This window comes from Vitis riparia, chromosome 15 (genome assembly GCF_004353265.1).
Source record: "Vitis riparia cultivar Riparia Gloire de Montpellier isolate 1030 chromosome 15, EGFV_Vit.rip_1.0, whole genome shotgun sequence".
NCBI classification, from domain to species: domain Eukaryota; kingdom Viridiplantae; phylum Streptophyta; class Magnoliopsida; order Vitales; family Vitaceae; genus Vitis; species Vitis riparia.
Genome location: NC_048445.1, coordinates 13,209,964 through 13,233,409, shown reverse-complemented (window position 1 = coordinate 13,233,409; position 23,446 = coordinate 13,209,964). Strand labels below are relative to the sequence as shown.

The window sequence follows — 23,446 nt, the reverse complement described above, 5'->3', positions numbered from 1 at the left end:
AAAAAATAAATAAATAAATAACAAACTTTTTTTTATTCTTTAACTTAAAAATAGTTTAATGAGAAATCATAATCAAAAAAAAAAATTTTAAAATAATAATTAAATTATTTATTTAACTTGTATTAAAAATGATTATTATAATTATTTTTATGTTATAGAAATTTTTGTTTAACTATAATAAAAAAAAATTGTTTCATAATTAAAAGAAAATTATTTATCTTTAACTCATATTTAATTGTAAATTTAATTTTTATTTTTTAATGAAACTTAATGTATTACTTTTATTTTATAATAATATGAAATCAAATTCAAATTGTCTTTAAAAACAATGCAAATTCTTTCATTCAAGCAAGCTTCTTGCTTTTTGTTTTAAAAAAACTATTTTTTAAAACACCTTACCAAACACTAGTTTTTAAAAAATTCTAAAAAATTGTTTTTTATTCTCTATTTTAAAAAAAAAAATTTAAAAACTAATTTTAAAAAACACCGTCAAATGGGCCTAAGAGTCTCTTTGGTTGTTTGATTTAAAAATTGTTTTCTATTTTTAAAAATAAAAAACTGTTTTTAAAAATTCATAACATTATTTAACTGTTATTCTTTGAAAATAATTTTAAAAAACAAAGTGAAATAGAGAACAATTTTTAGAAAACAAATAAAAGTTGTTTTTTTTTTTACCAATTTGTAAAAACAAAAAGAAAACATATGTTCGTTTTACCATATTTTATGAAATTTGGTTTTAAAAACTATTTTTTGTTCTTTAACTTAAAAACAGTTTAAAAACAAACTTAAGAAAATATGGTTAAACCGTCCTAAAACTACAAAAAAAAACAAATAAAGCCTAAAGCAATGTCTTTCTTCTTTCATTCTCTTCTTGCCAACTAATAGAAAAAGTTTTCAAATATGATTTCTTTTTTTAATTACATGTAATTTTTCAAATCTCCTTTAGTTTCTTTAATTCTTTTTTAGATAAATAAATTCTAAATTAAATGATACTTGATACATACCATTTACTATTTTTTAAAATAATTTGAAGCTCAAAATCGATTAAAGTAATACTAGACAGTAACAAAACTAAAAACTAGTCCAATTAACATTAAAAATTCATATACCAAAATTCATTATAACTAATTTTGATTGTTTCTTCTTTACATATATAACCATATTTTTGTGAATTTTTTCATTAGGAAAGTAAACGTCAAATTAAACAAAACTTAATGAATTTGATTCATTCACGAGTCTAATAACTTAAACCTCAAACATGATCCAATTAATACCAATAATTTATTGACAAAAATAGTATAAAATGACTATATTATTTATTTTCTACACATAACCATATTTTTTCTATTTCTTTTACTAGACAAATAGATTTTAAATCAAACAAAGCTTGATATGTTGAATTTGTTCAAAAGTCTATTAATTTAAAAAAAAAAAAATTAGAATCTAAAATGTCACACAATTACTATTGGAAATTCATGAATTAAAATTAGTCTATAATGATTATATTATTTCTGTTACATATAACTATATTTATTTTAATGAATTTCTTATGAGAAAAATAAACTCCAAATCAAGCAAAACTTAATGTATTGAATATCTTAAAGAATTTAATAATTTTTAAAAATAATTCGGAACTCAAAAATAGATCCAATCACTTCCAAAAATAATTTACCAAAATAAATATATAGTGAATTTTGACTTTACTATTTTTCAAATGCATGTAACTATATTTTTTTAAATTTTCTCACTAGATAAATATATTCTAAATCATATGAAACTTAATGCTTTGAATTATTTAATAAATATTCTAGTTTTTAGGAATAACTTGAAATGATTAGAGTTTTAGTTATACCAATAAAAGGTAAACACTTAAAAAGGAGGAAAGGAAGAGGAGAATTGAATGTTGATATCTTTTTAAAAATTATGATGAATGTAAGAGAAAAATAAACAACAATATAATAAAAAAATTAATAATAATTATATATAAATAGAAAAAGTAAGGAAGAGAGGAATGCAAACTCAAGATTTTATAGTGGTTAAGTGTAGTTTGACCTACATTTACTTTCCTCATGTTTCAAACCAATTCGAGGGTTTTACTATGAATAATGCTTCCAATACAAGCCTCCGAGCATATGATTAGATCATGGTTCAAATCAACTCTTTTTGATATATGACTTTAAGTATCCTTTAGATTATGGTTTAAATGGATCCTTTACACCTTATGAGAACAACACGGATCCCCCAAGTGCTACACTATCCTTAAAATCCCTCAAGTGTTACACCATACTTAAGACTACCTCATAAGGTATATAAATATAGATTTAACAAGAATATAACTTTTAGTTTATAATTGACACAATAGAAACAAAGAAAACTAGAGTTGAATAGTTCACTTAGATAAAATAAAAGTTTAATAGCAAAATGGACACAAACACTCTTCCTTAAATCTCAAGTAATATTTATGAAGGATTTTGAACCATTACCTTTCCAATACAAAAATTTTGAAGTTTTTAAACAAGAGTTGGAATCCCAAACTAGTAATTAGGCAATCATTGAGTTGACCGTTGTCCAATTGATCTTCAACTAGTTCTTAACTAATCATTGCTCGATAGAAACATGTTTTGCTAGACTTAAGCACTTTTACTTCCCTCAATTGATTGAGCCTAAACGACTTAATTGATTCTCCTTTATCTTGATTGGTTGCACTATTTTTACAAATTTGAGATTGGATCAAGGCCAAGAAACCTTGACTAATAGCTTCTTAATCTTTGAAAACTCTTTAAAATGATTTTAACCACATTAAAAAAATGGATTTTCCTTAAATCAAAATTTAACCAATTTATAAAATAATTAAAAATACTTTAGCATTAGGATGAACTTACAAGATATAAGCGCATAAATAAAATATGCATTGCATTATGATCTTAGTGCACCAACAAACTTATTATTAAGTTTTATTATTTTCAAAGGGTTAGTTTCATTCATTTCCACTAAAGTTTTAACTAAATACATTTAAACCTCATTGATATGATATTTCATCAAATTCCTCCCTTATTTTGAATGAGAGAAAAAATAAGTGAAAACAACAAATGAAAATGATAAAAAAGGGTATTTGATGAAATTTTAAACAAATGAGAGTTGGATTTATTTAACCAAAATCCTCAGGTAAATGAAATTAACCTTATTTTTAAATTATCATTTATTTTTAACAAAAAAATAAAATCAATTATGTGTTTATGAGAATATTAATACCCATATTTTTATAATATATACTTAACATAATGTCATTCTTTTTATAAAAAAAAATAATAGACACCATTGAAACTAGTGGGCAAGGAAGATGTTAATTATTTTCATTTAAAAAAAATTAAGAACTTACTTGCATAGCAAAGTAGAAGACCGGTTGGGCCTAGACCCACAACCGCTGTAGGCCCTTCTAATTCGGAAACGGGCTGGAAAACCTACCCACGAACCCGACCCCACCTTTCGGGTATTTTGAAACTTCGATTCAATTCTTCGTTTCGCAGTTTGAGAGCAGTGAGTCAATGACAGTCATGGCTCCACCCGGTTCTACCAATGGCGACGGAGAACAGGTTTGTGTTCTCTGATTCTCCGTTCAATTCATTTTGGGGTTTTGTCAATTTCCTTTTCTTTCTGTTTGGTTGCTCAGAAAACGGAGGAAAATAGCAAAGTTGGTAAATTTTGGATTCTACATTTTCTAATATTGTTTTTGCTTTTCCTAGAAATTGAAAGGCACGGATTAACTAGGCCTAACAGCACTTCAGGGTTTGGGTGGTTTCTCTTTTTTTGTTGTTTCGTGCTGAGAAAACTGGCAAAACTGAGAAGAAAACACTAATTTGAATTTTACGCTTTGGGTGTGTGTTTGTTTTCATTTCAAGATCGAATTGTCGGGACATGCCCTCAGTTTTTCAGATTCCTTTTTTATTTTTTGTCTTCTGTCTTTCTTATCAATCAAATGGAGCATAATTGTTTGCACTAGAATCATTTAGTTCTGCTTCACGTTTTAATTTAACTCAGGCTTTGCTATTTTTTCTTTGAAGGATGGAGTTTTTAGAATTAAATTCATTTTCTGTTTTATTGTCTAGATTACCCAGATTCTGAATTCAATTCACTTTGGTTTTGGCTAATTTTATTTTATTTTATTTTTTGGTTTTGCTGTTTGGTTGCTGAGAAGAAAAAATCGAAATGCAAAATAGTTGGGTCATACTTTTGTTTCTGCTCCTTTTTAGTTTCTTACATTTCGTTCACCACATGGCTCATAATGTAGATACTAGAATCATTTCTTTTTTTTTATTTTTATTTATTTATTTATTTTTTTACCATTTTGATTCAATTGTGAATTAGAATTTATTTTAGTTGGATTTTTTTTTTCTTTTTGTTTTTTTTTGGTATTTAAATTCGATTATTCCTAGAAAAGTAATAGTTTTGGAATTGAATTTTCAAGCTTTAAACCACTTATTTTTGTAAATTCCTTGTTTCAATCTGTTTTAGAGCATTTATTTTATGGTTATTGTGCCATTTTTTGGAGTTTTTTCATGGAAAACAGAAGCCTTTTCAAGTCATTGATAATCAAAAGGAAGGAAAACATGACTAGGATTTGGAGGAGTCTTTTGTGGGAGTTGTAGATATGGATTTTTGAGCAGTGACCATTTGTTTATGACAAAACAATGGTTAGTTTCTGCATAAAAGCAATGTTGCTAAATTATTATAAATCTTTATCATGTATAGACTGAGTTTCCATGCTGAAAAGGTTTCTATATTAAGGATATAATTAGGGGAGAATTGTGCTTTAGGTGTTATGGATGTGATAATCAGGGTGAAGGATAAGTCAGATGCTGATTTGTTGTAATCACCAATGGTTGGAAGAAAAATTGGGAGTTCTAGATGTACTTTTCTTTGAACTAAACATCCACCTTTCTTTGTCTTTTTTAAATAGAAAAGGGCATTTAAAATGACCACATTGCACTTTTCTTCAACCTCCAGCCACTCCAACCAACCTTAACCCTAGTTCCCCCCCCCCCCCCCCCCCTTCTTCTCAAGGTTCAAAGTATCAGCTGAGTCGGGTACGACTTGACTGAGTTGTATCTGCCTTTGCAAGGTCTACAATGAGTCTGGTATCTGATACATATTTTTGCATTGGCTCAGCAGTAAATCAGTAACACTGGTTTAACTTGGTCAAGTTCCTGAGACGCCTCGATCATAAATGCAATGTAATTACCATATATATGGCTTGGATATGCATAAAAGCTGTATTGGGCTTGCAATAAGGGTACTAATAAGATGGATAGGTCCATTTCACATGTCATGGAGTTCCATAGATGTGTTGGTCTACGCATCCCAAAAAGTTTTGTTCATGCCTTGTAAATTTAGTGCATACATCAAGGTATCTTTGACATTGAATAAAAATGAAAATGAGATGAATTAGGGGTCTATTACCCTTTTCATACAATTTCATGGATATATATAGGCTTGCAAACAAAAAAATAGTCTCATACATGTAGTGCATTTGCTTTATGCTTGCAGCACAACCGTCTAGTACATGCCTAAAAGGCGCTGCGGGCGATTTAACATTCAATAAGGGCACAAATAAGATGGATGAGGAGTTCATTGTACCTGCCATTTAGTTTCTTGTACCACTATTGATAAGTTATCAATTTTCTATGAAAGATATACAAGACTTGAGATGTGTATAGGCATAGAAAACTAACTACACTACTTCTACATTGTAATTGCATCTATAAGACATTGTAAATTTGTAATAGTGTCATTGCATTATATGCAATGAATATTATTATAAATATTATTCATATTTATTTTTAAGAGTTAAATATACTTTGCTCCCTCAACTTTTAGGGTTTTTTGCACTTGGCTCCTTCACATTCAAAAGCCAATAGTTTACTCTCCAAATTTGCTAAATAGTGTTAGTTCATATTTTTTTAGATGACTTGTATTTTCACTAACTGAAAAACTCATGTGCCTTGAGTGATTATCATGCTCTCATATTTTGAGTTTTAATCCCTTTCAAGGACTATTATCATGCTCTCGTATTTTGAGTCTTCATCCCTTTCAAAAACTATTATACCCTTACATTTAGGGTCAAGTGCAACATGGATTTTTTTGTTGATGAAAATAAACGCTGTCCACAATAAAAATTAAAAAAAATGTGGTGGCACTACTTTGAAATTTGGGGGCAAGTTTTGGATTTTGAATGTGAGGTGCAATGAAAAAAGTCTTTGAAAGTCATGGGGCAAACTGTTTTTAAGTGTAATCTTAATAATAAGTAATTATTTTCAATAATGCGCCAAATTCATAATATTAATATTTGAAATAAATTCTACTCTCCTTGAATTGTATTAGAATACAATATGTACATCTTATTTATACACAATTAGGCATTAGGTGCGCAGTATAGATCGCTGGCTGTTTGGGACGGTGTGGAGGAGAGAATGAGGAAAATGGCTATTTTTTATGGCATTTTTTATGGCTATTGTGCCATTTGGCTAGGGTATCGTGGAAAATGGAAGCTTTTTAAAGTCATTGCAAATCAGAAGGAAGAAAAACAAGAGTAGGATATGAAAAGGAGGGTTTTTCATGAGGGGTTGTAAACATGGATTTTTAAGCTTTGATTATATGTTTATTCCTAAAAAGACTGGTTTTCTGATCAGAAAAAAAAGGACTGGTTTGGATTTCCACGGTGTTATCAAAGGTGATTGCCTAGATCCTTCTGATTTTCATGAGGGGTTGTAAACATGGACTTTTTGGTTTTTGTATAATTAGAGTAATGCCTTTTTATTATTGCATAAATAGTGTAATGCTGTTATGTTGCTAAATTCCTTATCATGAAAAAGCTGAGTTTCCATGCTGAAAAGTTTGTATTTTGAGGATATAATTAACATAACTGTCTCTTTTATGCATGGAATTATTCTTTGTAGATGTACAGTGTTGAAATGCTTTATTAGCTAAAAATTTAGTAGGTGTGTATTCTGGCTTATCATTCTTTCTTTGTCTGACAGGGTTCTTGTAGAAGAGAACTTATTTTTGAGAACATTAATATTAAACAGGCCTCGACAATTGAATGCTCTTTCCTTTCAAATGGTATGAGAAATGGTTAGGAGATGCTTTATTATCTTCTAATCTTGTTAGTCCCATATTTTATTGCTACATGATCAACTATTGATTACATTGCCTACATTTATTATTTGTTCTGTTCTGTTTTCTTTTTCGGAACATCATTCATTTTCTAAGCCACATTTTGTACACTGACATCTCAACTCCGTAGAACACCTCCTAAGGCTAACATGTTACCACATGTTGTTAATACGATAAGAACACATGGTTTTAATTTCAGTGACTTAAAATCAGGTCCCTACATGAAGCGCAATGAGATACCCTGCATATAATCTACAAGAGTGTTATAAACATGTAACCAAGCAACTTATTTATTTATTTATAATAAAAAAACAATTGACATTTTCATTAAATGAGTAAAAAGAGAAGGATGAGAAATCCTTCCCAAAGTATAAAACCTGATCAAAACAGAGGAAAGAAAAATGATCTAAAAGACATCAAAATGTCTTGACATTACTATTGATGAAAGAAATCTCCCATATATCTTTACATTCTAATTTACAATACATATATACAAAGAATGAGATCTCCTAAATAGGCTACTAATTAAAAAAAATCTCAAATCAAGCAATCTATTGCAAGATCCTATATGAAATTTATCTAAGGTCCTATATGATTACCAAATTCTTGGTACAAAATCATGGGTCAACTTACAAGAAAGGAAAAATATGTAGGGAAATTAGATATATGGAGAAAAATAATTGCTGATTTCTTGGCTATTCTTCTAACACTCCCCTCAAGTGGTGCGAAAATATTTGCAATCCCAGCTGTCTAAGATTGTATAAAAGTTGGAACTTGGTTGCCCTTTTAGAAATCTGCCAATTTTTAGAAGAGGGACATACGGAGTGCAAATCAGCCTAATACCAAGTTTCTTGATGAATGCCGATCTATCCCATATGATGGTTCATCATGATGAATGAGTAGATAATATATATAGCTGTTATCACAATATAACCTCATGGGTTCTTTAAAGTGATGCCAAGGCAGTAAGAATGTCTTTATCCAGAGTAGTCACAAATCCCTTGGCTATGGCCTAAACTTAGCTTCTTGCTAGATTACCACCACTGGTGCTTTTACTTCTCCAAGTAACTAGATTCCTCCTAAAAAGTACAATATCTAGAAAGTTGACCTTCTATCGACAATTATTCAGCCCAATCAGCATCACTGTAAGCTTCCAATTCCATATTCATGTCTTTGAAATAAGATTCCCTGCTTGTGTAGACTTTAAGTAACGAAGGATTTATATATTGCCTCCATGTGAGATTCAGTGTGAATGCGTGAATGGGCTTACCACACCTACAACATATGCAATGTCTGGTCGAGTTGAGATAAATAAATTAATTTTCCCATCAATCTTTGATAGAGCTGCGTCTACCATATCATCCTCATTTTCCTCTAATTTATGATTTTGCTCAATCAGACTCTTTGCTGTTTGCATCCTAGCATCCTTGCTCCCTTAGCAAATCGAGGAATATTTTCTATTGGAATAAATATTCCCCTTTTGAATGTGCACTTCAATCTGAGCAAATATTTAGACTTCCTAATCCTTGATCTCAGATTCATTAGACAAACAAGTTTAGTCTTGAATTCCCACTCTCATCCTGTACAATAATCATCCACATAAACTACAAGACAGTCAACTACTAAAGAGTTATGTTTAAAACAATGTGTGTCTCTGCTTTGATGGTAGTTTATTCTTATCGTTGATTTTGTAAATCTCCCAAACCATGCTCTTGGAGATTGTTTAAGTCCGTAAAGAGACTTCTTAAGCTTGCAAACTTTGTTCTTCCAAGCCTTGTCACCAAACCTCGGTGGAGTGTCCATGTATACCTCTTCTTCTAAGTTGCCATTGTAAAAAAGCATTCTTCACATCAAATTGCTGCAAAGGCCAATCACATTTAACAGTTTTTAAGACAGTAGAATACGAATAGTGTTCATTTTTGCCATCAGTGCAAAGGTCTCTTGGTAGTCAATGCCATAAGTTTTGGTAAGTCCCTTAACTACCAATCTAGCCTTATACCTCTCTATTGTCCCAACAGCCTTGTATTTAATTGTGAAAATCCACTTACATCCTACTGTTTTCTTCCCTTTGGGAAGCTCAACTATATATTTTTTTTTGATAGGAAACCACGCAGGAATATATTGATAGAAAAAGAAGTACACAAGGAGGATGAGGAATCCTCCCTCCAAAAAAACTAAACAACATGAAAAAATAACAATACACTAGGCCGTCCCATTGGAACTATTGGAACTACACATTGATAGCCAATCGAGTTGTAATACGTTAAAGGGTCCCTTAAAACCCGCTGAACAAACGCCAAAAGGACGCAAGAATGAAGGAATCCCAAAGATTCCCTGAATTCCTAGCCTGTCTCAAATATCCTAGCATTTCTTCCCGCCACACAACCCAATTAACGCTATACTGCGTTGCCATAGAATTACCCCTCTCTTGGACTGCCAAATCCTTGTAATGATGACATCATGTCTGAAATGCTTTTCGGAGAACCCAATCCATTTGGCAGCTGAAAAAGTCTGTCCACAACCCCAACGCACGAACAATGGAGGAAGAGAATCTGCTGATCTCCTTTCCATACACAATTACATATGTCAGGCTAATAGCTTGTGGGGTCTCCTCAATTAGCAATCATTGGTATCACCTTCTTATGCCACAAGCCAGACAAAGGCCTTAACTTTGAAAGGACTTGAGATTCCAAACAAACTAGTGGGGAAAAATGGAGATGAATCAGGCATTTGGACAGGGCGTAAAAAAATTGACTGTGAACAAACCTGAAAACATAAGACCATGATCTCGCGTCTGAAGCGGAAGTGATAAGTTCATACAATCTAGAGAGTGCATGAGCGTTCTAGATCTTCTATCTCAGAATCGGTAATTACGGCGGAAATTAAAGTTCCATGAAGAGGCGAGACGAACCAAAGATTGAAGAATTGGAATATTTTATCCATTACTACTCGAAATAGTCTTGATATTGTCTTTTAAAGTTGGTCCCCCACCACAAATCTTCCCAAAAAGAATTCTTTCCCCATCTCCTACGATAAACCGAGTATACTTGGAAAAGTCCTGAAAGCCTTGTGCATGGCCTTCCAAGACAGCGGTGACCATCAACTATAGTATTGGCATCCCAACCATTTGAGTGTTCCCGTATATGCTAAGAATGACCTGATGCCAAAGAGATGTACTCTCCCTAGGGAACCTCCACAACCATTTCCCTAGAAGAGCACGATTCCTTAAAGGAATCTTCCCAACCCCCAAACCCCCTATAACCCTTGGCTTGCACACAGCTTCCCACTTAACAAGATATCTCTTTACCTTCCCAACCCGGACCATAGAAAGTTCCTTGCATCCTCTCGATTTTGCAGCCACTGAAGCTGGAATCTTAAACAAAGAAAGGAAGTAGCTAGGATATGGGAAAGGCAAGGTTGAGATTATCTTACCACCAAAAGATAAGTAAGCCTTTTGCCATCCGTCTAATCTCCTAAAAATTCTCTCAATCATTGGATCCCAGAATCCACAAGCAGTGGGTTCCTCCCAAGGAAGACCTAGATAAAGAATGGCCAATCTGAAGCCTGCAGTCAAGCAACAACGCTAACCTAGAAAGATGATTCTGATCAAGGTTGATGCCAAAAAAATTACTTTGTCAAGACTGACCTTAAGCCCATAGATTTGCCAAACACTAACAAAAACTCTTAAGAGTTTGCAATTCTTCCTCTTGAGGGTAGCAAATAGGATAGTATCATCTGCAATTGCTGATGGGTCACCCTACATCATTTCTGCCTACCTTGAACCCTCCAACAAATTTCTTTCCTCAGCTTTCAACAACATTCTACTCAACACATCTACAACAATATGAATAGGAAAGGGATAAAGGTCACCTTGGTCTTAAACCTCTAGCTGCCTTGACCATCCTTTAGCATTACTGTTTACTAGAATAGCATAAGAGACCGACGACAGACAACCTCTCATCCAACTCCTCCATTTAGAACTAAAACCCTTTTTCTCCAACACGTGATCTAAGAAATCCCATTTCACATGGTCATAAGCCTTTTCAAAGTCTATCTTGAACACAACTCCCTCCTCCCCTGATCGCTTTTTCTCGTCCACGATCTCATTGGCTATAAGAACTGCATCCAGAATTTGTCTCCCTTGAATGCACTTTTAGTTTGGAGGTGTTTGCTGGCAGCATGTATTCCCTATCTTTGAGCTGAATCTTCATTGGCTGGAATTTCAGTGGGCAAATTTTCTACAATTAGCTCTTCGTTGGGAGTTTGTTAAATTCTTATGTTCACTAGCTGATTCATTAGATGAATCCAAGGCTGGAACATTTGGAACAACAGGGAGTGTTAGTGCAGAATCTGAAAATTCTGGGGCTGAAATATCTTGGACAGTAGGGGAACTTGATGTGTTTGAGGTAGAGACATTTGGCACATTAACTGGTTGTGGAAGGACACCCCCACCAATCTCACCGTTCCTAGGAAAAATTCCTGACAACTTATCTTCCATTCCTCCAATCTCCCCCTGAAGATAAGTGTGTATGAAATGTGGTTGACTCTCAAAGAAGGGTAACATCCATGGTGTTATATGACCTTTTTGTGGGTGGATGGTAGCACTTATATCCCTTTTGATTGGAAGAATATCCAAGGAAGAACACCTAAGAGCTCTTGGGTCAAGTTTGTCTCTAGATTGTTTGGAAATGTGAATGAAAGATACACACTCAAATATTTTTGGAGGAAGTGTCCCAATACCATTAAAGCTGGGAAAAAACTTTGAAAGTACATCAACATGGGATTTAAAGTCTAAGACTTGAGAAGATATTCGATACATCAAAAATGTAGCAGTCAAAACGGCTTCCCCCCAATATGTTTTTGGAACACTCATTTGAAAAAGTAAAGACCTAGAAACTTCCAAGAGACGTCTGTTTTTTCTCTCTTCTACCCCATTTTGTTGTGGGGTATCTATGCATGAAGATTGATGCATAATACCTTCACTTTGGAGATAGGTGACAAGATTATGGTTGAAGTATTCCTTCCCATTATCTGACCTTAAGGTATGGATTTTGGTGCTAAATTGGGTACAAATGAATTTGTGGAATGTCGGGAAAATGAAATTAACTTTCGATTTGGATTTTAGGAGATAAACCCAAGTGGTACGAGTGCAGTCATCAATGAAGGTAACAAACCATCTAGAACCCGAAATGTTTGGAATTCTAAAGGGTCCCCTAACATCAGTATGTATTAAACTAAAAGGAGATGTTTCTTATTTATTTCTTATTGGAAAGGGCACATGATGGTGTTTGCAAGCTCACAAACCTCACAATGAAAATCACGGGATTTAGTTTTGCCCAACAATGTGGGAAACATTTTTTCCAAGACAAAGAAAGGTGGGTGTCCCAACCGTTTGTGCCATAGCCATATTGATCAACTTTTGAGGTATTGTTGGTGGTAATAAGAGCTTGTGGGGTAGAATCACAAATCTTCCAATGTGTATTGAAGTAGTAGAGTCCACCTTTCCTCTCACCATGCCCAATCATCCTCCCCGTTATCTGTCCAGAAAAACACAATAGAAGGGTAAATGTTACAAAGCAATTCAAATCTTTAGTGATTTTACAAATAGACGAGATTACAAGACAAGTTTGGAACGTGTAACACATTTTGCAAGGCCAAAGATGGAGTGATGGAGGCTATGCCTTGACCAATTATGGAAGAAAAAGTGCTATTAGCAACCTTCACTTTTGGCCTACTTGAAAGTGTTGTATAATTGGAAAAAAAATTGGAGTGACTGGTTATGTGGTTGGTATCCCTAGAATCAATGATTCAAATGCTTGATAAACAATCCTTGGAGGCTCTTAAAGCTTCAATATTACCTGTTTGGACGAAAGAGCTTGAGGCAATTTTTGCAGTGGGAATTTCAGCACATGTATCAAGTTGGTTAAGAAGCATTTTCAGCTTTTCATATTGCTCCTTGCTGAGTAAAATCGGTTCTTGTTCAGTGGTAGGGATATTTTCATGAGATATCAATGGTGGCAGCTTGATGCGCCTGTCCAGATCTTGTGACAGGTTTTCCTCCTCTATTGCTTCCCCCTTTACTTCCTAATTGAGGCTTGCCATGGGGTTTCCAGCAAGATTCACGTGTATGTCTTGGTTTGTGACAATAATTACACCAAAGTGAATCTTTATCATCTGGTGTTCTTCCTTCTACTTTGGATCCCATCGACTTGAAATTCCAGCAGTAGCTAGTGCTGAATTTTCTGGAGTATATCCTCCTAGCATCACAACTCGATGACTTTCTTCTCCAATCATAGGCATAAACCTCCTGGATGGATGGAAAAGGTTCTTTCCCCAATATTTGTACTCTTACTTGGTCTAATTCGGGATTAAGACCAACCAAGAATTCAAATACTCTCTCTTGCTCCATTATCTTCTTCAATCTAGTAGTGTCTTTAGCAACTACCATTTCTATGTGCTGGTAATGATCTAATTCCAGCCATAGGCTTCGCAATTTATTGTAATATTTAGTGACAGACCAACTTCCTTGCTTTGTAGCATGAATTCGGGACTTCAACTCATATACTTGTGTTGTTATTCCAATCTTGGAATATGTTTGACTGATAGCATCCCAAATCTCTTTGGCGGTGGAGAGAAACAAGTATGTTTGGCTAATCTCCAACTGCATGGAGTGTGGTAGCCAAGACATGACCATGGAATTTTCCTCATCCCATAATTCATATCGTGGATCATTGGAGTTGGGTTCTGATTTGGCACCCATGATATAGCCCATCTTCCCTTCACTTTTAATGAAAAGTTTGGCTGATTGAGACCATTGTAGGAAATTCTGGCCATTGAGTTTTTGAGTGGTGATTTGGAGTGTAAGGCTATCATTATGATGGGTAGATAAAAGTGATAAGGTTTGGAGTGTAGAGGAGGGATTGAAGGGTAGGGTTGTTTGAGAGGATGGTGTATTTTCACACTGTTTCATACATTTTAGGGAAAAGAGCAACAAGGTTTCTAGTTTTTTTTTTTTTTTTTTGGAGTAAACAAGAGATGACCTTGAGGGAATTATAATGGGAACTAAGGAACCAACAACCAAGGCTGATTAAAAAAGGGAACAAGCTACAACAATGAAGGTTGTATGTGATCGAGCAATGAAGGCTGTATGGATCTTGGTACTTCTAGCTTTGATACCATGATGAAAAAAATCTCTCATGTATTTTTGCATTTGGATTTACAATACATATATACAAAGAATAAGATCTCCTAAATTAGGCTACTTATAAAAAAAAATCCCTAAAATCAAGCAATCTTATTACAAGAATCCTATATGGAAATTTACCTAAGGTTCCTATATGGAATTTACCCAAATTCTTGGTACAAGAATCATGGGTCAGCTTTTACAAGAAAGGAAAAGTATGGTAGGAGAAATCAGATATATATGGAGAAAAATAATGTCCGATTTCTTGGCTTATTCTTCTAATAACTATGTTAATCCTTTTTATCTACATATCGAAATTCAATCAGGTCTAATAAAATCGAGAGGAATGCCTTCGAAAGTTGTAGTAGTAGAGGCTTAAAAAGATGAATAGAAATAGATTAGGTTCCATAATGTTTTGGAAGTCCTTCACTTGTCCTCAAAGATCCTTACATTTTTTTTCCTACCCTACTGTCCAAATCCATGTAAAATAAGCAATTTTCCCTAATCCCCTAAAAGAAATGGTCAACATGTCATTGACACCTCTAAGTGGAACTAAATCTGAGCTATCTAGCTTGGAAAGCTTATGCCATAACTCCAAAGTTGTTGGAAATTATAAATAAAGGTGATCTATTGATTCTTCATTGCTCATACATACATTGCATCAATCCTAACTAAGAGCTTTGAAAACGCTTCTCATCTAAAGCAAGTCATTGACATTAACCTTCTTGTTGGCTACTAACTAAGCAAATGCCTTAATCTTTGATGGGGTTTTTGATTTCCATATGAAATTAATAGGAGAGAAGAAAACTAAAGTTGATTGATTAGATAAGGTTAGGAAGAAAGATTTGACCAAAAATGAGTTTGAAGGTGACAATGACCGAGCTCTCACATATGATGATGACAGTGATAGGTTAACACTATTTAGAATGGACATGAGTTTTTCAAGATCCTCTATCTTTGAATCAGTGAGGTTTTGCCAAAAGTTAAAGTTCCAAGTAAGAGGGGAAAAGAGTCCTAGGATGGATGAAATAGGGAATTTGAATTGATGAAACTTTATAAAGACTTAGAAATAGTGAAGCCAAAGGTTGATTCCCTCACCACAAGTCTTCCTAAAAATGGATTTTTGTCCCATTTCCCACCAAAAACCGGGTATGACAAGAAATCATGGAAAACATGAGAAATGGTGGCTTGGACAAGATTCAAGCTTATATATTCACTCATCTTGTTCCAATTCCTGTATATTTGTCCTATATAATGCTCTTGGGCTAATAATGGTGCAAATGTTAATATCATTATAGACTTAAAGAGATAATATCTTCCTACCCTCTTTATAGCATAAATGTGGATTAACTAACTCAAGTAATGCCCTTGTGAGAGAGAGTTTCATGGACAGGGATGTGAATGGACTTTTAAAGAAAGATAGTGGAGGATGCATTCCTCCCAGACAATGCATAAGGAATATGCATTTGAAGAAAGTAATCAGGTAAAAGATTTGAACAATTTAATTATTATTATTATTTAAGAGACTTGAGCAGTTTCCTTTTTTTTTTCCCCTCTTTTTTCTTTTTGGATAGGCAAAAGAAAAATGTAAAAAAAGTACCTAAAAATAGGCAGCCACCACCCAATTATGCAGAAATTATCGAGAGAGAACCTAATGGCAAAGAAAAAAAATGGAAGGAAGGAAATAAATAAAGAGCTGTGCACTATAGCTCTGATCCAAGCCCTCAACGAAGTACAAAACAGAAAGATCAAAACATTAAGTAATCCTGATCCAGTCAAAAAAAGTTTTTGGGAAGAGCTCTTTCAACTACTGGTTGTGCACCTCTTCCTCTCTAAAAGTTCTGTCATTGTTCTCCCTCTAAAATGCATCAAAATAGGCAAGGGAGCTTCTCCTCCACATATTAGTATGCTGCTTTGCCACACCTTTACCTTGCCATTCTAAAAGAAACTTTCTCACTATCCTTGGGAATAACCAGAAATTTCAGTAAAGAAAGTACAAGTTCTCAAAGCATTATTGATGAGAATATGGTTCACCTTCTCCTCTCAAACCATGCACAAAAAACATCTGTTTAGCAGAAGTCAAACCCCTTCTTATGAACTGATCAATCATAAATGTTTTTTCCAAACTTCTTCCTAGGCAAGGAAAAACACGCTTTGAGAGGAAATCCAGCTTCCTACACCTCAGTAGTGGGGAATTTTATTGAGATCTTTGAGAATAAGGAGGTTTTTTTTTTTTTTTTTTTTTTTTTTTTTTTCTAGAAAAGCACCAGTTCTTTGCACACCTCCACTCTAATCTATCCTCATCAGTTCCTTGTGAGGGGAACTGTTGCTCTCCCACTCCTTAGTGGGGAACTGCATTGAGATCTCTAAGAAAAAGGAAGAATAAAAAGGCTTCATGGAAAAGCATCAATTCACACTCATCACACTAATCTATCATTGCCCCTCCCTGTAAAGTCACTGGATGAATACACTCAAGAAAGCTACCACCCCCCCTCCCCCCCTCCCAATCATTAAAGACCCTTACAAAATAGGGTTTCCGATTACTTGCCCCTCTTCCACCACTCAAAGTTCAGCAACTCTAGCATTTTTTTCGGAAGAAAAACAATCTTCCATAGTACATTCCCCAGACCATCTATCCATCAGGAGCCAAATTACATTTTGTCTCATGTTGAGGACAGAGCAACGACATTGGGGGCTCTAGTTTTATCCAAGGGGATAACTTGGCCAATGACCTTTGATTTGCTTTGAGTACTACCAACAAGATATAGAGTAAGTAGGCTTTATTGTGGTGGGGCAGTACCCAAAAATTACTTGTGTGGGAGTGGGGGAAGGGGAGGAGATATGTGGGTGAGTATTGCAATTGGTTGGTGTTTGAGAACCTGTAGTTGCTAGTAGAATGGGATGGTGCCAAAAAATTGGTGGGGTAAAGATGGGTTGGGGTGGGGGAAGCCACGAAAATGGACATAATTAGCAGTGTTATATCTTTGTGTCAGAAATGGAAGAGAGAGAGAGAGAGAGAGAGAGAGAGAGACATTTGTGAGCCAGCTAATTGAAAAATAGGTGTCTGTGAGCCAGCTGACTGAATTGAAAAGGAGTAAAACTAATTTTATACAAAGATATAATGAGAAATGAAAGAGAATTTAAAAGAAACTAATGCTACGCAGAACAATGTGGATGATTGTAATTAACAGGTGTACAAGAAGTTCTCAGAAAGATTCTGGGCCCATTACCATCATTTGTAGAAATCTTTCTAGGAAAAATTGTAGGTCATGCTATAAAACCTTAAATATATCAGGATGAAGGAAATTTTGACTTCGAGGACTATTTCTTGCATTCCTTGTTAAATGGAATTATGATGAAGTGTAACTTTCCTGCTTTCATTCCTGTTATGTTGTCATGGCATTCATTATCCTTATAATATATGGTTTTTGCATGTCAGGGAGCCTGCAGAAAGTAACCAAGTTGCTACTATATTTTTTCATTAAAACGAGATTTTGATAATTCTATTTATTGCCCTTTTTTTTTAAGGTATCAAAGCTTTTGGAACTTTTTGTTGCCTATGAGGATGATTGTAATGTCAAGTTGGTAATTTTGAAGGTACTTACCCAACAAAACACAATATTCATGATTTGTCCTATTGATGGCTGTATATGCTTTCTTTTTTTTCTCCTTGTGTGTACTTGAGCATGATATAGATGCATCTAGTTCAATGTCCCTGCAACTCTAATCAATATGAACAATAACCAAAAAAGGGATTTGACATTACAAGAAGGGTGAGCTTTTATTTACCGAAGGAGAATAGTTAGTGAGGTCACAAATCAATCAACAAAACATGTAGCCAAGCATAGGGTTTCCTTTGTAGGGGATTTTTTTACGCCTTTGAGTTGTACATTGTTTCTATGTTTTGTGCATGGTCTTGTTTTGTCCTCTCTGTCTCTCTCTCTCACACACACATCTTGAAGGATACCTCATCTTTCCTGTAATTATTCTCTTTATCAGTAATTTTTGTGAGTGTAAAAAATAGATAATGGATTGAACTCAGAAGAACCTATAAAAAAAAATTGGATTGAACTCAAAAGAGTTTGAATTGCAATTAGTGTAAGGCCAAGCGTCAAGCTGAACTATTGTTCTGAAGGTTAGTCTGAACTTAATTTTACATCATGTCAGCCAATGTGTACCCTTATTTGATTTGCAAAATCTTGCATCAGGCCATTGAAAATCAATTCCTAAAGTTGTCCTAGGTTGGGCTAATCACAGTAGTTTTTTTAGTGGTTCTCTTAAGTTTAAATATTATTGAAAAGTCTTAATGTTCTGCTTACAAGCTTGGGATGACAGCAGGTGTTAGGAGTGGAGCATATGGTTACCAAACAAACACTAAAAAAAAAAAATGGTGGGTCCCATTTTCTATTTGTGTTTGATAATACAAATTTTATATGATTTAAAACTGAAAACTAGTAAAAAACCACTTAATATGTTAAGTATGAGAGTTGACTAATTACTGTTGAAATTCGGCATTCAAAGTTAGGGTTTTAATTTAGGAAAGTATTTTAGGAATAAAAAAGGAGAGATCATTTAGGATATTTCCTTGGGATTCAGTTTCCTATTTTTTAGGAGAGAATCAAGCTAGATAGATATTTTCTTATTCAGTCATTTGTGTATATATATGTGTATGGTGTGTACCGAATAAATCAATAAAGGAGTTCAGAAATTCTTCATGGTATCAGAGCCAGTTTTCTGAAACCCTAATCCCTTCTGGCCGCCTCTTATTCAGGTCATCATTCATTCCAGCCAAACCTCTCTGGCCATCTCTCAATCCGGCCATCTCTCTTTCTGGCCATCTCTCAATCCGACCATCTCTCTCTCTGGCCATCTCTCATTCTGGCCATTAGTCCCTGTTCTCAGGCCGGTATCTCTGGTTTTCTTCTCTTCCCTATTTCCAACAACCATATTTGGTTGTCTCTCAGGCTGGTATCTCTGGTTTTCTCCTCTTCTCTATTTCCAACAACCATATTCGGCTGTCTTCCTCATCTCCATGACAAAATACGGAATGACATCATCACAAGTATCTAGTGTCACGGCACCAGAATCAGGGGGCAGTTCTGAAATTCCAAACCTTGGTGGCAGTGATTCCTCTCCTATTCTCATCACAGGACACAAATTAAATAGCCATAACTATTTACAGTGGTCACAATCTATGTTGCTGTTCATTTGCGGTAAAGGAAAGGATGAGTACCTCACTGGAGAAGCAGCCATGCCAAAAACTACAGAACCGGGTTTCAGGAAGTGGAAGATTGAAAACAGTATGATCATGTCATGGCTATCAATTCCATGAACAATGACATAGGTGGAAATTTCTTGTTGTTTGGGACTGTAAAGGACATATGGGATGCGGCCAAAGAAACTTACTCAAGTTCTGAAAATACTTCAGAACTTTTTCAGGTTGAATCAGCCCTACCTGACTTTCGTCAAGGAGAGCAGTCAGTTACTCAGTATTACAACACACTCACAAGGTATTGGCAGCAACTTGACTTATTCGAGACTCACTCATGGAAATGTTCGGATGATGCAGCAACATACAGGCAGATTGTGGACAAAAGAGACTGTTCAAGTTTTTCCTAGGACTAAATAAGGAATTGGATGATGTTAGAGGCTGAATCATGGGCATTAAACCCCTGCCAAGTCTCAGGGAGGCTTTTTCAGAGGTTAGGCGTGAAGAAAGTAGAAAGAAAGTGATGATGGGATCCAAGAGCAACCTGTCCCAACATTGGATGCCTCTGCCCTTGCTGCTCGGTCATTTAATAGTAGTGGTGGAGATCGTCAGAAACGGGATAGGCCTTGGTGTGATTATTGTAAGAAACTAGGCCATTATAAGGAGGCTTGCTGGAAGCTTCATGCAAACCGGCTGATTGGAAACCAAAGCCACGGTTTGACAGAGATGGCAGAGCACACATGGCTGCCAACTCTGAGAGCACATCTGTTCCCGAGCTGAGTCCATTCAACAAAGAGCAGATGGAGATGCTACAAAAACTATTAAGCCAAGTTGGCAGTGGCAGTACTACTAGGACAACCTTCACTGCTAATCGAGGAGGAATGAAGCTGTAAATAGTGGACACAAGTGCTTCTGATCACATAACAGGAGATGCTGCCATTCTTCAAAATTACAAGCCAAGTAATGGTCATTCATCCATCCATATTGCTGATGGTTCAAAGTAAAAAATTGCCGGGACAGGTTCCATAAAACTTAGTAAAGAATTGTATCTTGACTCTGTCTTCCATGTTCCAAACTTGGATTGTAATCTTTTGTCCATTAGCAAATTGGCCCGTGATCTCCAATGTGTTACTAAATTTTATCCAAACTCGTGTGTTTTTCAGGACTTGAAATCGGGGAAGATGATTGGCAATGCTGAATTGTGTTCCGGGCTCTACCTCCTCCCATGTGGCCGATTCTCAAACCAAGTCTCTCAAGCAAGTTGCGTACAGTCTCAGAGCTTGTTAGAGTCTTTCAATTCTGTGTCAAATTCTAAGGTCAATAAAGATAGTGAGATTATAATGTTACACTATCGTCTTGGTCATCGTAGCTTTGTTTACCTTGTAAAATTATTTCCCAAATTATTTATCAATAAAAATCCAGCATCTTATTATTGTGAAATTTGTCAATTTGCAAAGCATACTCGAACAGTATATCCTCAAATCCCATACAAACCTTCGATTGTTTTCTCTTTAGTACATAGTGATGTGTGGGGGCCCTCACGGATAAAAAATATTTCTGGCACTCGATGGTTTGTGACATTCGTTGATGATCATACACGGGTAACATGGGTTTTCCTTATGAAAGAAAAGTTAGAGGTCGGCACATTTTTCAAACCTTCAATCTATGGTTCAAAATCAATTCAATTCCAAAATTCAGGTCCTCAAGTCAGATAATGCAAGGATACTTTACTAGTAGTCTCAGTGTCAAAATATTGTGTGAATGACCGAATACCTTGGCCTTGAGTTTGTATATTATATATAGACTTTACAAGGATGCTTACATGGAAGCAAATAAAAAACAAATAAATTACAGCATGATTCTAGCTCTATACATGTAAACTATAATCTATCAAATAATATATGCTAACTGTACAGAATAATCAATGGAGAAATAAGGAAATATTGTGGGCTAAAATAAGGAAAGAAGGTGGACTAAATTAAGGAAGGTGTGGACAGCAGTGTGGGCTAAAATATGGAAGGTGTGGAGGGCTAAAATAAGGAAGGTGTGGAGGGCTAAAATAAGGAAGGTATGGACAGCAGTGTGGGCTAAAATATGGAAGGTGTGGAGGGCTAAAATAAGGAAGGTGTGAAGGGCTAAAATAAGGAAGGTGTGGACAGCAAAGCTGTCCTTTGACAGCCCCCCTCAAATTGATGCAGGTTGATCAACAAGCATCAATTTGCTACTTAGCAAGCAATGTCGATGACGAGGGAGAGCCTGGTGAAGATATCAGCTATTTGTAAGTCGGTGGAAATATGTGGAAGAGTGATAACACGAGCTTCAAAGGGCTTCACGGATAGAGTGACAGTCCACTTCAATATGCTTTGTGCGCTCATGATAGACAGGATTGGCCGTGATCTGAATAGCGCTGTATTATCGACATGTAGAGGTGTAGGATCGGTCTCAGAAAAATCTAACTCCGCAAGCAAATCTCGAAGCCAAATGATTTCAGAACAAGCAAGAGACATCGCCCGGTACTCAGATTCTGTAGATGAACTTAGAGACTCTGTCTTGCTTCTTACTTTTCCAAGATATCAATGCATCACCTAAGAACACACACCAACCAGTGATGGAGCGACGGGTATCCGCACAACCAGCCCAATCAGCATCACTATAAGCAGCAAGGCGAGTAGAATTGCCTGCAGGGAAGAACAAGCCACGAGTAGAAGTGCCTTGAACATAGCGTATGATCTACGAACGACAGCCAAATGAGATGACGAGGAGTCTGAAGGAACTGGCTGACTTGCTGTACAGCAAAAGAAATGTCCGGTCTAGTAATGGTGAGATAAACAGGCTACCCACCAACTTCCTGTATAAACTGGGATCAGCAAGTAAGTCGCCCTCCTCTTTGCGAAGCTTGACATTTAATTCCATGGGAGTATCAACAGAAGTAGCCCCTTGTAGACCAGCTGTAGCCACCAAGTCACTCGCATACTTATGTTGATTGAGGGAAATACCAGAGGGACTATGATGCACCTCAAGACCAAGAAAATATGTGAGAGACCCAAGATCTTTCATATGAAAGGACTCGGAGAGATGAGTTTTGAGCTGACCAAGTAAAGCAGAATCGGAACCAGTGATCACAATATCATCAACATAAACCAAAAGAACAACAATACCCATGTCTGATTTCCGAAGAAACAAGGAAGTGTCATACTGCTCTGCCTGAATGAAAATTGTAATAAAGTGGTGCGGAATTTATCAAACCAGGCTCTCGGAGCCTGTTTGAGACCATAAAGAGAGCGACGAAGCTTACACACATGTGAAGTCGGAGAGGGAAACAATCCCGGGGGTGGCTTCATATAAATACACTCTTTAAGATCCCATGAAGAAAAGCATTTTTTACATCCATCTGATGTAGTGGCCAATCACTGGAAGCAGCAAGAGCTAGAATCGTACGAACAGTAGTCATTTAGCCACAGGAGCAAAGGTCTCTTCATAATTGACACCATATTCCTGATTATTCCCAGTGCAACAGCCGACTTTGTAACGATCCAAACTTCCATCAGATCGGACCTTGACTGAGTAAACCCATTTGCAACCCAGAGGAACAATAGTGGGAGGACAGGGCTCAATGTCCCAAGTGTGATTGGCCTCTAGAGCGGCAATTTCTTCCTGCATAGCTTGTCGCCAACAATCATGCTTAGCAGCATGTGAGTAGCATGTGGGAATATCAAATTTGGACAATGCAGCAGTAAGGGCTGAAATAGAATTGCCAGAACTGGAAGAGGGAAATCCATACCTATTCGGAGGTACAGACACTCGAGAAGAGCGACGTACTGAAGGTGCTGCAACTGACTGCATCTGGAGCGTGGTAGGATCAGATATCGGTGAGCCACTGAAAG

General features: G+C 35.5%; 1 protein-coding gene across 1 annotated transcript in view; it reads left to right on the top strand.

The window, feature by feature from the left end:
• The first annotated feature begins 3,520 nt into the window (after positions 1-3,520).
• The window catches only part of LOC117931563 (3-hydroxyisobutyryl-CoA hydrolase 1-like), a 100,957-nt gene continuing 81,031 nt past the window's right edge, over positions 3,521-23,446 (top strand). Inside the window, exons 1-3 of the mRNA XM_034852540.1 lie at positions 3,521-3,593; positions 7,036-7,116; positions 17,882-17,950. Coding sequence (XP_034708431.1) covers positions 3,546-3,593; positions 7,036-7,116; positions 17,882-17,950 — 198 coding nt within the window. The 5' untranslated portion in view covers positions 3,521-3,545. The remainder of the gene's footprint in view (positions 3,594-7,035; positions 7,117-17,881; positions 17,951-23,446) is intronic.